This window comes from Dasypus novemcinctus, chromosome 2 (assembly GCF_030445035.2).
Source record: "Dasypus novemcinctus isolate mDasNov1 chromosome 2, mDasNov1.1.hap2, whole genome shotgun sequence".
NCBI classification, from domain to species: Eukaryota; Metazoa; Chordata; class Mammalia; order Cingulata; family Dasypodidae; genus Dasypus; species Dasypus novemcinctus.
Window position 1 is genome coordinate 71,142,966 of NC_080674.1, and position 16,317 is coordinate 71,159,282.

The 16,317-nt window shown below is 36.8% G+C and overlaps 1 protein-coding gene across 3 annotated transcripts in view; it reads left to right on the forward strand.

The window, feature by feature from the left end:
* Positions 1-15,998, forward strand: part of CDK7 (cyclin dependent kinase 7) — a 31,193-nt gene extending 15,195 nt beyond the window's left edge. For all 3 annotated transcript variants that reach the window (XM_023590886.2, XM_058309640.2, XM_071208405.1), the window contains 4 exons: positions 8,694-8,780; positions 13,077-13,226; positions 15,233-15,380; positions 15,796-15,998. In XM_023590886.2, coding sequence (XP_023446654.2) covers positions 8,694-8,780; positions 13,077-13,226; positions 15,233-15,380; positions 15,796-15,824 — 414 coding nt within the window. In that variant the 3' untranslated portion in view covers positions 15,825-15,998. The remainder of the gene's footprint in view (positions 1-8,693; positions 8,781-13,076; positions 13,227-15,232; positions 15,381-15,795) is intronic.
* Positions 15,999-16,317: the final 319 nt, after the last annotated feature.

The window sequence follows — 16,317 nt, forward strand, 5'->3', positions numbered from 1 at the left end:
TCTTGATGCTAGTGATGGTTCTTCTGATTAAGCTGCCAAGACAACGCTACTGCCCCCAAGAACAAAGGTATACCAGCAGTTAGCATTGAGAATCCATCAAGCCCCAAAGCACAGTCCATTCATGGCAAGAAAAAACAGAACTCCATAGTCCATAGTGTTATGACTAGTCACTCTAGTGAGAAAGTAACTGGACAGAGAGCGGTTAAGAATAGTTAGAATTCAGGAAGTGGACTTGGCCCAGTGGATAGGGCATCCATCTGCCACATGGGAGGTCCGCAGTTGAAACCCCGGGCCTTCTTGACCCGTGTGGAGCTGGCCCATGTGCAGTGCTGATGCACCCAAGGAGTGCCCTGCCATGCAGGAGTGTCCCCATGTAGGGGAGCCCCACGTGCAAGGAGTGAGACCTGTAAGGAGAGCTGCCCAGTGCGAAAGAAAGTTCAGCCTGCCCAGGAGTGGCACCGCACACACATAGAGCTGACACACAAGATGATGCAACAAAAAGAAATACAGATTCTTGTGCCACTGACAACAACAGAAGTGGACAAAGAAGAACACACAGCAAATGGACACAGAGAGCAGACAACGGGGGGGGTTGTGGGGGAAGGGAAGAGAAATAAATAAAAAATAAATCTTTAAAAAAAAAGAATAGAATTGTAAACTGGTTGGAATCATAGTTAGAGTCTTTATTAGTCATTGACATTGTTGCTGGGATCATCATTATGCTGTGCAGAAACAGGCAGCCTTATGTTGCTGAAGAATTGTATCGTTCTAACATTTTTTTGTCTGGCAAATTGAAGAAAAGACTTCCTATTTTAAACTGTCCCTTTGGCCGTTTGAAAAGATAATCCACGGAAATGATGCCCACAAATTCTAAATCCATGGAGATCCTGCAATCCAAATGATAATTGAAAGCAAGATAGTTAAAAAGACATGCTGTCATAAGCATTCAGCCTGTTGAAAGTGTTGTTTTTCTTTTATAAAAATGTATGAAAGGGAAGCAGATGTGGTTCAATCGATTGGGCTCCCATCTACCATGTGGGAGGCCCTGGGTTCACATCCCAGAGCCTCCTTGTGAGGGCAACCTGGGCCGTGCCCATGGAGAGCTAACAGCCTGTGCCTGTGGAGAGCCGACGCAGCAAGATGATGTAACAGAGAGACAAGCAGATGCAGAGGAGCATGCAGTGGATGGACAGAGCAGACAGCAAACAAGTGGCAAGGGGGGAGAATAAATAAATAAAATCTTAAAAAAAAAAAATGTATGAAAGTAGGTTTAAAAAAACTACCATAAAAAACTAGAAAACAATAAAAATAACTAAACACATACCCAATCAAAATAGTCATTATAACTTAAATCATTTTTAGAAGCAGTTGTGTCTGTATTCTGAACATTCTGTTATTAAAATGAAAAAGAAAATTAAAACGAAAATTTTTTTAAACATTTTAAATTAAAAAGAATCTAGAAATACTTCTACCATTAGAGTTCTTAGGTCCAATGCTATGTCATTAAGTAGCACTAATCAAAATAAAGTTTTCAATGATATGCTTAGTCATAATTGTGTACTGGTAAAATTCTGACATCTTCTAATCTTCTAAGAGAACAGGAAAAAAAAAATGGTAAGAAGCACAGGCTATTCCTCTTATAAGGTCTATGTTTTTAGTATTTTGTAGATGTTACTTGAATAGTGTATACTTGTGCTAATTAAATTCAGATGACCCACTAGTCCGTATTCCATATTTTACTGAAATGGAAATCAGTAAGAACATTAGCTGATTAAGAATGGTTTGAACCAGAGCTGCCATTTGAACTTACTATACATAGTCTTAACTTAGCCATTCAAATTACTGATATTGGTGTATAAAAAACTGAAAAACACGCTATAAAAACAAAGCAGTTGTCTATTTTGTGTTACACTGAACCCAGTTCATGCTCAGATGTAACAGTGGGTTCCTTAGTCAATATTGCATTGATGCTTAATACAGTGAATCCATATTTGCATATAACACAGATAATTACATCTTAAGGATTTGTAAGATGATAAGGCCAAAACTTCATCCCCACACCCACCCAGAAATCATCTCTAAATGAGAAAAGGAAACACAAATGCCATCTTTTATAAAACTAGGTGTCTATACCATTATACCAGAAGATAGGAAACCAGAAATAGAGGTCTGAAACCTAATTGTCTCCAGGAAAGGATGCCAACTGGAGGCAAATTTGATTTGGTACACAGATCTCTAAAGATGTGCAATAGTCAGAAGCACCTTGTGATCATTAATGGCAGTAGTGAGGTGTGGGAATAAAAATAGAAGGCTTGGATGGTTGAAAAATACATACAGAGCAGTTAAAACCAATGTCCCCAGCACAGCCAGATCCCTTCCCTTCTCCCCAATTATCTATTCTTTACCTTGTTTATCCCTCCACCAGAAAGAATTTTATTCTCAGAAGAAGCAGGAATCACCAGACTTGGGTGTCCTTAGACATCATGGAGGATGGGGGTGAGGTACAAGGCTCAAAACATATTTTACATGAAAATCTGCACACTGAACAATAAACCTCCGACTTCTCTCCCTGCATAGCTCTCAGAACCATGGCAACCAGTGTAATAACCCTTAGGTAAAAAAATGGCAGATCTTTCACTTGAAAGAAAGCCAGAGAGTGAGGGTTGTGAGGGAGATACTGACCTTCATGCACTGCTGGAGAGGGCACTGGAGAAAAACTACCTGTGCTGCAGGAGCCTAAGCAAGCAAACTGAAACCTGGAACCTTTTCTTCCCATAATAATGCTTCTCAAGCACTCTCTACTAACAAAGGTTCAGTGCCAGTTGGCAAGGAAAAATATTTAAAGGACCCAGATCTATTTTCACGGAGAAGGCAGTGATTTTGTAACTGAGATGCAATAAATTGGTAACTGGCACAGGATTTGATGTTTTTCTTTTGGCTGGTACAGGTCCACAAAAATAAAGATATTGGAGACCATGTATCCTGGTACTTAGTTTCATAATATATATTCCCTATGAGTCCATAAACTTTCAAAACCCATAACAGTGTTGTAGGTCTTTGTTAGTCACTGAGTAGAGAAAATCCCTTTGTTCTCTTTCATATAATTACATAGATGCCTGAAAATTAATTGGAAAATAATGTCTTTGTGTAGAAGGGATTTTGATCATTTATCAACTCACTAATTTTTTTAAAACTTTATACTTTGAAATAATTTCAAACTTACAAGAAAGTTGCAAAAATAATATGAAACCCATACAGAGAACTCCAACATACCCAGATACCCAGATCCACCAAAGTTTAACATTGTGCCTATTTGCGATATCATTTTATCTATCCATTCATCCATCAGTCTGCCTGTTTTATAAACATTTGACATTTGAGAGTAGGTTGTATACGTTATGCTCCTTCAACACTTCATACTTAAATGTACATTTCCAAAGAACAAGCATATTACTCCCTTTGTAACTACTTTAAGTATAGTTATCAAGTTCAAGGATTTTAGCATTGATACAAAGTTTAAGACCATATTCCAGTTGTTTCCCGTGTACCAGTAATATCCTTTTAGGCATTTTCTCAACTCACTAATTTTTCTTTTCTTTTTTTGTGGTAAAATATATATAACATAAAAATCATTTTAACCATTTTTAGGTTAACAATCCTGTGATAAAAAGTAAACTGATATTATTGTATGACTTTCACCACTATTTCCAGAATATTTTCATCAATCCAAATAGAAACTCATACCCATTAAGCAGTAACACCTCATTCCCTCATTCCCCTATCCCCTGGTAATTGCTGTTGTGCTTTCTTTCTCTTAAGTATTCCATATAAGAGAAGTTATACAATATTTACTCTTATGTATCTGACTTATTTCACTAAACATGATTTTTCTTTTTTTTTTTTAAAGATTTATTTATTTATTTAATTCCCCTCCCTCCCTCAGTTGTCTGTTCTCTGTGTCTATTTGCTGCGTCTTGTTTCTTTGTCCGCTTCTGTTGTCGTCAGCGGCACGGGAAGTGTGGGCGGCGCCATTCCTGGGCAGGCTGCACTTTCTTTCGCGCTGGGCGGCTCTCCTTACGGGGCGCACTCTTTGCGCGTGGGGCTCCCCTACGCAGGGGACACGCCTGCGTGGCAGGGCACTCCTTGCGCGCATCAGCACTGCACATGGGCCAGCTCCACACGGGTTTGAACCGCGGACCTCCCATGTGGTAGATGGACGCCCTAACCACTGGGCCAAGTCCGTTTCCCTAAACATGATTTTTCAAAGTTCAAGTTGTAGCATGTATCAGCACTTGGTTTCTTTTATGGCTGAATAATTTTCCATTGTATGTAGAAGCCACATTTTGTTTATCCATTCATCTGTTGACACTTGGCTTGCTTCCATCTTTTGGCTGTTGTGAATAATGCTGCTGTTAACATTGGTGTACAAAAAGCATTCAAATCCATATTTTCAATTATTTTGAATATATAACCAAAAGTGGAATTGCCAGATCATATTGTAGTTTTGTTTTTGTTTTTGTTTTTGTACAGGATATTTTTTGTTTGTTTGTTGTTTTTATAAAGGGTGTTTTTATTTTCCATGTAGTACTTCTATGTTTAACTTTCTGAGGAACTGCCAAACTGTTTTTACATAGCAGCTGTGCCATTTTACACTGCCACCAGCAATGTATGAGGGTTTCTTTATCCCTGCATCTTCAACTCTTGTTATTTTACACTTTTGTTTGTTTTTAGTAATAGCTAGCCTAGTGGGTTTGAAGTGATATCTCATTGTAACTTTAATTTACATGTCGCTTATAGCTAGTAATGTTGAGTATCTTTTTCATGTGACTTGACCATTTGTGTAGCTGCTTTGTAAGAATACCTATTCAAATCTTTCATTTTTAAATTAGGTTGCTTGTCTTTATGTTGCTAAGTAGTAGGTATTCTTTATAAATTCTGGATATTAAACCTTTATCAGATTTCAAAGTATTTTCTCCCATTCTGTAAGTTGAGGTTTTACTTTCTTGTTAAGTGATGCCACAAGATTTCAATTTTGATGGAGTCCAATTTATCTCTTTTTTCTTTTGTTGCTTGTGCTTTTGGTATAAAAATCTAAGAATCTTTTGCCTAGTACAAGATACCAAAGATATTCCCCCATGGTTTCTTCTAAGAGTTTTATAATTTTAGCTGTTATATTTAGATCATTGACCCATTTTGAATTAATATTTGTATATGACGAAATCTAGGGGTCCAAATTCATTCTTTTGCGTGTGGATTTCCAGTTATCTCAAGAACACTTGTTGAAGACATTATTTCCCCATTGATTGGATTTGGTATCTGTCAAAAATCATCTGGTTATAGATGTGTGAATATATCTCTGGACTCTCAGTTCTATTCCATTGCTCTGTGTGTTTGTCCTTATGCCAGTACCACACTGTTTTAATTATTGTAGCTTTGTTACAGTAAGTTTTTTTAAAAATTTATTTTATTGATTTCTCTCCCCCCTCCCCGACCCTGGTTGTCTGTTCTGTGTGTCTATTTGCTGTGTCTGGTTTCTTTGTCCGCTTCTGTTGTTGTCAGCGGCACGGGAATCTGTGTCTCCTTTTGTTGCGTCATCTTGTTGTGTCAGCTCTCCGTGTAGGCGGCGCCATTCTTAGGCAGGCTGCACTTTCTTTCATGCTGGGCTGCTCTCCTTATGGGGCGCATTCCTTGTGCGTGGGGCACTCCTGCGCCGGGGACATCCCTGCGTGGCACGGCACTCCTTGCACACATCAGCACTGCACATGGGCCAGCTCCACACGGGTCAAGGAGGCCCGGGGTTTGAACCTCAGACCTCCCATGTGGTAGACGGATGCCCTATCCATTGGGCCAAGTCCGCTTCCAGTTATATTAAGTTTTGACATCAGGAAGTGTGAGCCCCCCAACGTTGTTCTTTTTCAAGATTGTTTTGGTCATTTTAGGCGCCTTGCAATTTCATATGAATTTGAGGATTAGTTTTTCCATTTATGGAAAAAAAAAAAGTCGGCTGGAATTTACATATCACATTAAGTAGTATTGACATCTTAACAATACTAATTCAGTTCAATTCATGAACATGGAATGTCTTACCATTTATTTAGGTCTTTAATTTCTTTTAGTAATGTTTTGTAGTTTTCCATATATAAGTCTTTCATCTCTTTGGTCAAATTTATTCCTAGGTATTTTTTTCTTTTAGATGCTAGTGTAAATAGACTGTTTTCTTAATTTCCTTTTCAGACTGTTCATTACTGATATGTGGGAACCCAACTGACTTATGTTTATCTTATAAGTGAGTTTTGTGTTTTGATCTTGTACCCTGCAGCTGGTTCTAGTAGCTTTTTTTGTAGGTTCTTTAGGTTTTTCTATATATTAGATCATGTCATCTGCAAATAGAGATAGTTTTAATTCTTCCTTTCTAATTTAGGTCTTTTATTTATTTTTTCTTGCTTAATCACTCTGGCTAGACTTTCAGTTTAATGCTGAATTACAGTGATGACAGCAGGCATCCTTGTCTTCTTCCTGACCCTGGGCGGCGGGTGGGGGTAGTTGGTACTTTCAGTCTTTCACCATTGAGAATGGTGTTTGTTGTGGATTTTTCATAAATGGCCTTTGTAATGTTGAGAAAGTTTCCTTCTTTTTGTAGTTTTCTGAGTGTTTTTATCATGAAAAGATGTTGGATTTTGTCAAACATCTTTTTTTGCGTCAAGACATTTGTTTTCCCTTCATTTAATTAAGCAGAGTATTATATTGATTGCTTGCCCTTCTGGGACTGCTATGAGACATATGTTGCTATGCTTAATGGTGTCCTGTAGATCCCTCAGGCTGTGTTCATTTTTCTTCACTTATTTTCTTTCTGCTTTATACACTAATTTTATTTGTATTGTCTTCAAGTTTGCTGATCCTTTCTTCTACCTGCTCAAGTTTGTTGTTGAAACTCTACAATGAATTTTTAATTTCAGTTGTACTTTTCAGCTCCAGAATTTCTTGTTTGGTTCCTTTTTATAGTTTCTCTCTTTATTTTGTCAGCTGTTTTCTAATTTCATTTTGTTCTTTGTCCATGGTTTCCTTTAGATCACTGAACATATTTAATACAATTGATTTAAGAGTTCTAATAAATGAGCTTCCTCAGGGATGATTTTCTCATTCTTTTTTGGCTGAAAATGAACCATATTTTGTTGTTTCTTAGAGTGGTTTTTAATTTTTTGTTGCAAACTGGACATTCTGAATTATTAAGTTGTTATAACTCGAAATCTTATTCTCCTCTTCTGGGACTCCTGGATTTTTACCATTGAAGGCTGGATTCATCAATTTTTTAATTTTTCTGAACTATTTTTTTTTGTCCAAAGAGGGAAAGGAAAGAAAAAACTTAAAGTGCTATTTCTTTTAAGACTCCTCTGCTGTTTGGTATGTGGAGTTAAAACAGTGGTCACCCCCCTTTGCCTGCCTCCCAGTTTTCAGAAGCAATGAAAAGTAGTCAGGCCAAATGCTCCTAATTTTGGAGGACAAAGTCCTATGCCCACACTGGCAGACCACACCAGGAATGTGGCCCACAGTCCCTATATCTCCCTGCCATGCAGTTGGGAGATGAAAAGTTACCACTCCCAGGTTACCACAGGGAAGGTAAAATTCACTGGTATTTATCACACTAACTAGCCTCTTCATCTAGCTCTTCCCTGGATGCTGTGAGTGTTCCACTTGACTCCAAAGTTCCAAAATAGTTGATTCAGGCAGTTCATGCCAGTTCAGTAGTAGTTTTTGTAGAGGAACTGATTTCTAGTGCTTCCTACTCCACCATCTTCCCACAATTCTCTTCTGATATCACAACTCGCTAATTTTTAACTTGTAATTATTTATCCTCTTTTAAAATTTACCAGTATAACTCTTCAAAGAAATAAGTTGCTAAGATTGTAATACCGATGTTTTCTTTTGCGTATCTGCATCTGTGCCTGCCCTTTTGCTAGAATAGTTTTCTTTTTCCATCTTTGACTTTTTCTCTGGCTAACTCCTGTTTACTTCTTCAATTTTCAGTGCCATTTAATTCCTCTAGGACACCTTCCCTGTTCCCATCAAGAGTGTGTAAATGTGCTCTTCCTGAGTGGTCTAGGGTTATGTACTCTCATTAACACACTGTACTGTACATTATACTGAAAATAGCTGTTTATTTTTAGTAATATTGTCTACCACCTCCATCCCAGGGGAGAGCAGAGACTGTCTTATTCACCTTGATCTATTTTCTAGGACTTAGCACAGTGCTGATATATGGTAATTTATTAAATATTTGTGGAGTGGATAAAATGTGTAGTGCAGGTGCTTTTTACATAGTTAATGATGGGAGGATCTTACACGACATCAATCATATTTCAGACTAAATTTTTAATATTTGAGTTTTTAAGTTTTTCTTACTAAATTTATGGCACTATTTGTTTAAAAGCTATCACAAGAAGTGGATGTGGCTCAAGTAGTTGAGTGCCTGCTTCCCACCTGGGAGGTCCTAGGTTCAGTTCCCAGTGCCTGCTGAAACCAAACAACAAACAGACAAAAAAACCTAACTCAAGGAAGCAGGTGAGGCTCAGTGGTTGAGCACTGGCTTTCCACATAACAAGGTCCCAGGTTCAATCCCTAGCCCTGGTACCTCAAAAAAAAAAAAAAAGGTATCACAGACTGTTTTGAAATATCTGCCTCTTGCTTTCTTTCAGGTTCCTTTTTTGCCAGGAGATTCAGACCTTGATCAACTAACAAGAATATTTGAAACATTGGGCACACCAACAGAGGAACAGTGGCCTGTAAGCCTTTATGTATTTTCTTTGAGCTTTAATTAGGATTTTGTAAAATTACTTGTCATATGCTTTATGTAGGGCCATCAGGTGAATATTTATTGCATCATTTGAACTGTTCTGATCTGGTCTCAGGCAGCTGATTTTAATGTCATCTAGCCATTCATCTGGTGTTGGGTGGTCTAGGAGGGCCTCATACATATCTCTGATGGTAAACTCAACATCAGCCAGGGTAAGGGGATGAGTTACTGTGGATCTCTTACCATCTAGTAGGCTAGGTCAAGCTTTTTCACATCGTAGAGATCTCAAAGTAGCAAGAAAATATAAGCCCCAGTGTACGTGCACCTTTCTTCTCCTCCTCCTGCTCTTCTTCCTCTTTGTTCATTGCAAAAAGCTTTATTGTTTACATTTGGTTTACTGCTTTTGAGAGGGCTGCATGGTGGTTGGTTGAAAAGATGTCTCCTGGTTTAGGGAGAGTCTCAGGCAAAAGCCTGGATGTAAGAGGAATGCAGAGGGTCCCCCAAAGGCTTCTGGGCTCCAGAAGCTCCTATTCATGCTTGAGGCTGAGCCTTTTGAGAGATACTTGACCAGCCTGGTCTGTGGGATGGCCACACTGCAGAGGCTGGTCAGGTGGCCACCATCTTCTTGATAAGTTTTACCTCCTTATCTACGAAATGGCTCTCTAAGAAGTCACAGAGGTGAGGGTCTGTGTTGGCAGAACCCAGGCCATGTAGATCCAAAAGGCTCTTGTTTATGTTCTTCTCCAGGGCCATAATGGCTTCCATGGATGCCAACATTTTACCCTACTCTACTTAGGACAACTTCTTCATGTCCTGACTTCCTCAACTCTTAATTGAAAAAGTTTGCTATGGGTTTTAATTGTAAAACATGCCCTTATTTATTGGTCACTTACTATATGCCAGTCATGGTGGGCTTTCCATGCCTTTATACATTTAATCCTCTCAACAACCCTATGAAGTAAGTACTGTTATTATTTTACAGATGAGCCTACTGATGCTTACCAAGGTTAAGTAATTTACCTAAGGCCACACAGTCCACTAAGTGTCAGAGCTAGGACTACAGTCTGGGTCTGACTTTAGAACCCATGTTTATAATATTTGTTCTGTACTCTCTCTTCAATAGGATTTTCTAAATAGTTTCTTACTGATACTTCCCTTATATATATTTTTAGTTAAACTTTTTATTTTGAGATAACTATACATCCACATGCAGTTGTAAGAAATAATACAAAGATATCCTGTGTACCTTTTACTCAGCTTCCACCAATGGTAACATCTTGCAAAGCTAGTATCGCAACCAGGGTATTGATATTGAAACAGTCAAGAACATTGCCATCACTCACCACAAGGATCCTTCACGTTGCCTTTTATAGCCAGTCTGGTAACCATTAATCTCTTCTCTCCTATAATTTTGTCATTTAAAGAATATTTTTAAAAGCTTTATCTGTAATACCCCAAACTGGAAACAATCTAGGCATCCTTCAAAGGTTGAATGGTTAAAGTGTAGAACATCCATGCCATTTTCAATAATAAAAACGAACAAACTATTGAACTAAACAACAGTCTGGATAAATCTCCAAGAATTGTGTTGAGTGAAAAGATACTCCCAAAAGCCATGTGAATCATAAATATATTGCATAATTCCGTTTATATAACATTCTGGAAAATTATGATTACCCTGTCAGTCTTCCCTGATACCACCATGACAGAAGAGTTGGAAAGAGCCTTTTTATAGCCTGGTGAGAGTGGAAACCTCAGCTCCCCACACAGCCTTTGCTGGCATGGGTGAGAGTGGGGCCACACTTTTTACCCTGGCAAGTGTAGAGCAGTTATTGTCTAAAAGTGTTCTCTCTTGGTAGCCTTTTCTTTTTATGGTCATTTGGATAAAGAGCACAGACTATTGTTGGGACTTTTTTTTCCCTGTGCTTGCTGGCATTTCCTGGTTGCTGACTTCTTCAGCTCCAAATCTAGGATGTATGAGGCTAAAATCACCAACACGTTATTCATTGGGTCCTGCGTTCCCTAGACAATCTGCTGTTTTTCTCCGTCTTTCAGAATCTCCTTGTTTGCTTTATGTATAATGTCCAGAGTTTCAGATTGTATTTAGCAGGAGGAATAGGTAAAAGTATGTCTACTCCAGCTTTCCTATAACAGTACTGGTCATCTATGTTAGATTTTAATAATTAGTGATCAGTTAAAGAAAATATATTTGATAATAGAATTCCATTATTTTTGCTAGGAAATCCATTATCTCTTACAAAGGAAGTACATTGTCTGGTATACGATATAAAAAATGAATAGCGGGGAAGAGAAAAACAAAAAATAATTAGTGAAAACAAAATGGGTTTATATACATTTGTTGGTAATTAAGGTGTTGGGTAATACTCTTGCTGTTATTATTTTTTTAGGCCATGGTATTTGTAAAAACACTCTTTCCTTATGAGAATAGTATTAGAACATTTTATTTTTTATTACCCCCCCGCCCCCGGCGACTTTTTGCTTGCCATCTGCATCCATTCACTGTGCGCTCTTCTGTGTTTTGCTTTGTCTCCCTTTATGTTGTGTCACCTTGCTAAGTCAGCTCTCCATGGTACTTGTGGGCCAGGCGGCACTCCACGGCGCTTACGGGTGAGCCTGCCTTCACAAGGAGGCCCCAGGATACAAACTCAGGGCCTCCCATGTGGTAAGACAGGAGCCCAACTGATTGAGCCACAACCGCTTCCCTATTTTTTATTTTTCTTAAGATTTTATTTTTTATTTATTTCTCTCCCTTTCCTTCTCCCCCCACCCCATTGTCTCCTCTCTGTCCATTCGCTGTGTGTTCTGTGTCTGCTTGCATTCTTATTGGCAACACCAGGAATCTGTGTCTCTTTCTGTTGCGTCATCTTGCTGCGTCACCTCTTTGTGCATACGGTGCCACTCCTGAGCAGGCTGCGCTTTTTTTGTGCCAGGTGGCTCTCTTTGCGGGGCGCACTCCTTGTACTCCTTGTACATTCAGGGGACACCTCTGCATGGCATAGTACTCCTTGCATGCGTCAGCACTGCGCATGGACCAGCTCACCACACGGGCCAGGAGGCCTTGGGTTTGAACCCTGGATCTCCTATATGGTAGGCAAATGCTCTATCAGTTGAGCCAAATCTGCTTCCCAGAACATTTAAATTGATACTTTACATATACCTTACAAGGGTAATAGAAAATAAAAAAGAAAGAAAGCTCTATTGGCAAGGAAGTTATATATGCCCACAAAAGAAAATAAAGTAGAAAAATACCCTAAGAATATGCTATTGTAGAAAGTGAAAAGATCATGCGTGTTACTTAACCTTTTTTTTTTTTTGAGGTACCAGGGCTGGGGGTTGAATCCCGGACCTTGTATCTGTGAAGCCAGTGTTCAACCACTAAGCCTCATCAGCTCCCGAGAGTTGACTTTTTTTGTTTATTTACTTGTTTGTTTTTTTGTTTTTAGGAGGCACCAGGGACCGAACCCAGGACCTTCCATGTGGGAAGCAGGAGCTCAACTACTTGAGCCACATCTGCTCCCAATGTTACTTAGCCTTATTAGGTTCAGTTTCTTCATGTACAAGCAAAATGGAATTTTAATGTTAATTTTACTGTGTTATGAGGTACTCATTAATTTTTGAAGGAATAGAATTTGAATAATGATAATTCTGAAATAGGTAAAATTGTCAGGGAACAACAAAATTAGTTGCATTCCCCATTTAGTTCCCAGATCTGTGATTCTAATTTTCCATTTCTCAGTGACTAAAAAGTAATTAAAAATAAGAAAAAAGATTGACCTTGAAAGTGATAGGATATTAGATAAAAACATCATGTGATATAATTACTGTTGTTGCCTCCAGGCAATTTCAGAAACAAAAAATATTATTCTGCAGGCATACTTGAATTTTGAAAAATGTTTTAAATGTATATGTAAAGAAGCGTTTAAAAACTGGAAATAATACCTCTAGAGAAGGAAACTGGGCACCTGGGGGACAGAAGGAAGGAGAAAGTTTGACTATATGCTCATTTGAGCCATTTGAATTTTGTATCAACAAAGTGTAATGTTAGTAGTACCTACTCAAAGTACCTACTCAGAATAATAAATTATAATAAAATTAAAAACATAAATACCTGCATCCTCCAATAAAGAATTACTTTATAAAATGTGTCTTCTTTAAAAGTTTTTTATGCATAGCTTTTTCCTTGTTTTTATCACTGTCTAATGAATTACAGATACAGCATTTTCCATCATTTAATTAAATTTTAATTATAAAAATATTTTTATAGGATATGAATAGTCTTCCAGATTATGTGACGTTTAAGAGTTTTCCTGGAATCCCGTTACAACACATCTTCATTGCAGCAGGAGACGACTTGCTAGATCTCATACAAGGCTTATTCTTATTTAATCCGTGCACTCGAATTACAGCCACACAGGTATTTTTGCATATCTAGCTTATATTAGGAATTATGAGAATAATCTTAACTAGAGTATTGATAAAAATCAAAGCAGAATTTCATAAAATTTTCTAACATTCTTTAAAAACTGGAAAGATGAATTTTTGTTTAGGCTTATTTTAAGGAATAACAAATTTTGTTTTTTTCAAGCTACAAATCACTCTTCACACTGGCATTAAATTACACTATAGGAGAGTTTACACTTGCTTAGGGACATATAAATACATATCTTTTGGCTTTTAAATAGTCTATGTAGGAGGAAAATCCCAGATTTTTGTGTTCTTTAAGAACCTGGTATATTTCAGGTGAACTCCCATGTATTAATTTTAAATCTTGTGGCAGACTAATGCCGATAGAGTTTTGTGTTTTGTTACTTTAAAATGCAATGCAGATATGCACACTGGTCAGGATCAGAAAGTAGTAATGATGAAGGACTGATATATTCATATAGAACTGTATGCTTGCAAGAAATTGAAAGATATTCTAAATAGAAAAAATACTGAAGGTGGCAGTTGTTAAAGGGAAGTGGACTCAAACTCAAGAAAAATTTGGAAGGTCAGGAATATCTGCTCTTATAAAAGAAGAAAGAAATGTTATCCAACATAAAAATATATGACCTATAGATGAGAAGAAAACATTTCTTTGCCTTAAAAACAAACACGAATGAAAGAGTAGAGTTGCAAACCCATAGAATTGAGGCAGGTCAATACAAAAGTAGTACAATGATTTGGTCTCCTGAAGGAAGATACTGGTTAAAATGAAATGCTCTCAGTCTTCATCTCTAACAAAACATGTCAGTGTACATAATATCAAGGATTCAAAGTGCATTTTTCCCCTTAGGTTTGTTAAAAACTACCAGATCACTGTTTAATGCATTTACTTCTACAGGCCTTCTCTTTTTAAAAAAGCAGGACTTGCTGCATAAGTACATGAATGCTTGATATTTTACCATTAGAAATACTCTTCTAATTTCAAAGAAGTAACTTACTGTTGCCTTTTTACCCATATCTGTATACTATATTTATTATAAGAAACTTAAGACCCTGTCAGATTATCCAGAAAGTTGTTCTCATTAACAGTGTAACTCAAAACATAGAAATGTACTAGTTGTTTTATAACAGTAATTCATTAGAGTTGTATTTTGATAGACTGAATTTTTTTAAAATGGGTTTTATCTCATGGATATCTATCTTAGAACTAGAATGACACTTTTGAATTCTTTGATATCTGTGTAGCCCAGAACTAGATTAATTTAACTATGAAACTGCTGTGATTTGGAAGTAAGGTTTTAGAAATGCAACTCTTCTGAAGAAAGGAATCTCAATCTCATTACTGCAAAGAATATAATGTTTTAGCTGGGGGGTGGAGAATGTGCTTGAAAAGTTTATATGGACTTCTCTTTCTTCCCTAAATGGATTTTCCAAAATTATTCTGGCTGTTGGACCTTATTATGTATCCTGAACCTGATAAACTTGTCATTTAGCCTAAACATATTTTTATTGGAATTTTGGACCCAAGTGAAGAAAATAACATAAATATTATAGAATATTGGACTGGTAATTAATAGAAATAGTTTCAGGCAAACCCTTCCAATCAAAATTTCTATCAGTTGGCAGTAGTTTGTTGGACTGTACTCCATTGATTGAGTTTATAGCCTTTTTTTTAAAAAAAAAAAAAAAAATTTATTTCTCTCCCCTTCCAGTTTATAGCCTTTTTAAGAATTCATGTTTATATGATTCAGAATGTGAATATATATGGATATTGTGACAAAATTGCAAGTATTTTAAAGGAAGTTTCTCTCTTTGGGTTTTGAATTATATAGCTTAATCTGCATACCCAGTACTTAAAATTAATTTTGTTTTGGGGGTTGGGGTATTCACATAGTATTTTAAATTTACTAACAGTATTGGAGGTCAGATTTTCCTACACACAGTTGAGGTTCTCATTCAAAACCTTACCATCTTTGGCATCTTTTCTTTCAAAAGGCCTTGAAAGCTAAGTATTTTAGTAATCGGCCAGGACCAACACCTGGGTGTCAGCTGCCAAGACCAAACTTTCCAGTGGAAACTTTAAAGGAACAGCCAAACCAAGCTGTGGCAACAAAACGGAAAAGAACAGAGGCCTTGGAACAAGGTAACAGTCCCATGTTCATAAGAAATGGAATGAGCTCAGAAAACTCCACATAGCTAATGACTGAAGAGCAGCTAAGAAAATTTGATTGTGAGCTGTTCACTTTTTGTAAATGTAAATTATACAAAGTAGGTGGAACATGCTGCTTTAACTTTTTGCTTCCATTGACAACACTTATATCATGCTCTTTAAAAGTACACAGGCACTTTTGAATATACCTCAGGTAATGGGAACTATCAATGTATACCTTGTTCCCATCATAACTTCCTATTGGTACACTGTATACTTCATGCTTAATAAATGCTATCAGGAATTCTAAATAACTAATAAGTAAACTAAATGCAGTTAGAGTGCAATGATTGGTAAAAATTGCTATAAACTTAAATGTGAACGACTTTTTTTTTTTTTTACTTCCTAGGAGTATTACCCAAGAAACTAATTTTTTAGTTACAGAGAAATACGGGACAGTATTTTACTGCTGAAGAAAATGTCCAAAGGCAAATAATGGAAAAAAAGTAAACATTAAGTAAATGCCATAGAACTGAATTTGTAAATATTCTACATGTGTAAAATATGTAAAACTATGGGTTATTTTTATTAAATTTATTTTAAAATTTAAAATTTTAATTTTGTTCTTTTTTTCTGATTAGAGTGTAAAAGTGAAATAAAGATTTGAAGGAAAGCCATAATAAAAATCTTCAGTTATTTTGAAGAGCTGCCTCATACAGCATCACAATTTTGTAGTAGCAGAGATTGTATTTAAAAGTATAGAAAAATAGTAGTAATATACCATGTATACTACCCAGACTAACAAATGTTAATATAGTAAAAAAGAAATATAAGAAAGAAAACAGTCTAAATACAGTTGAGATCCCCTTCATACTTCATTCAATTCCCATTTCTCCTTTTTCACTATTCTCAAAGGAGAATGACTCTCATG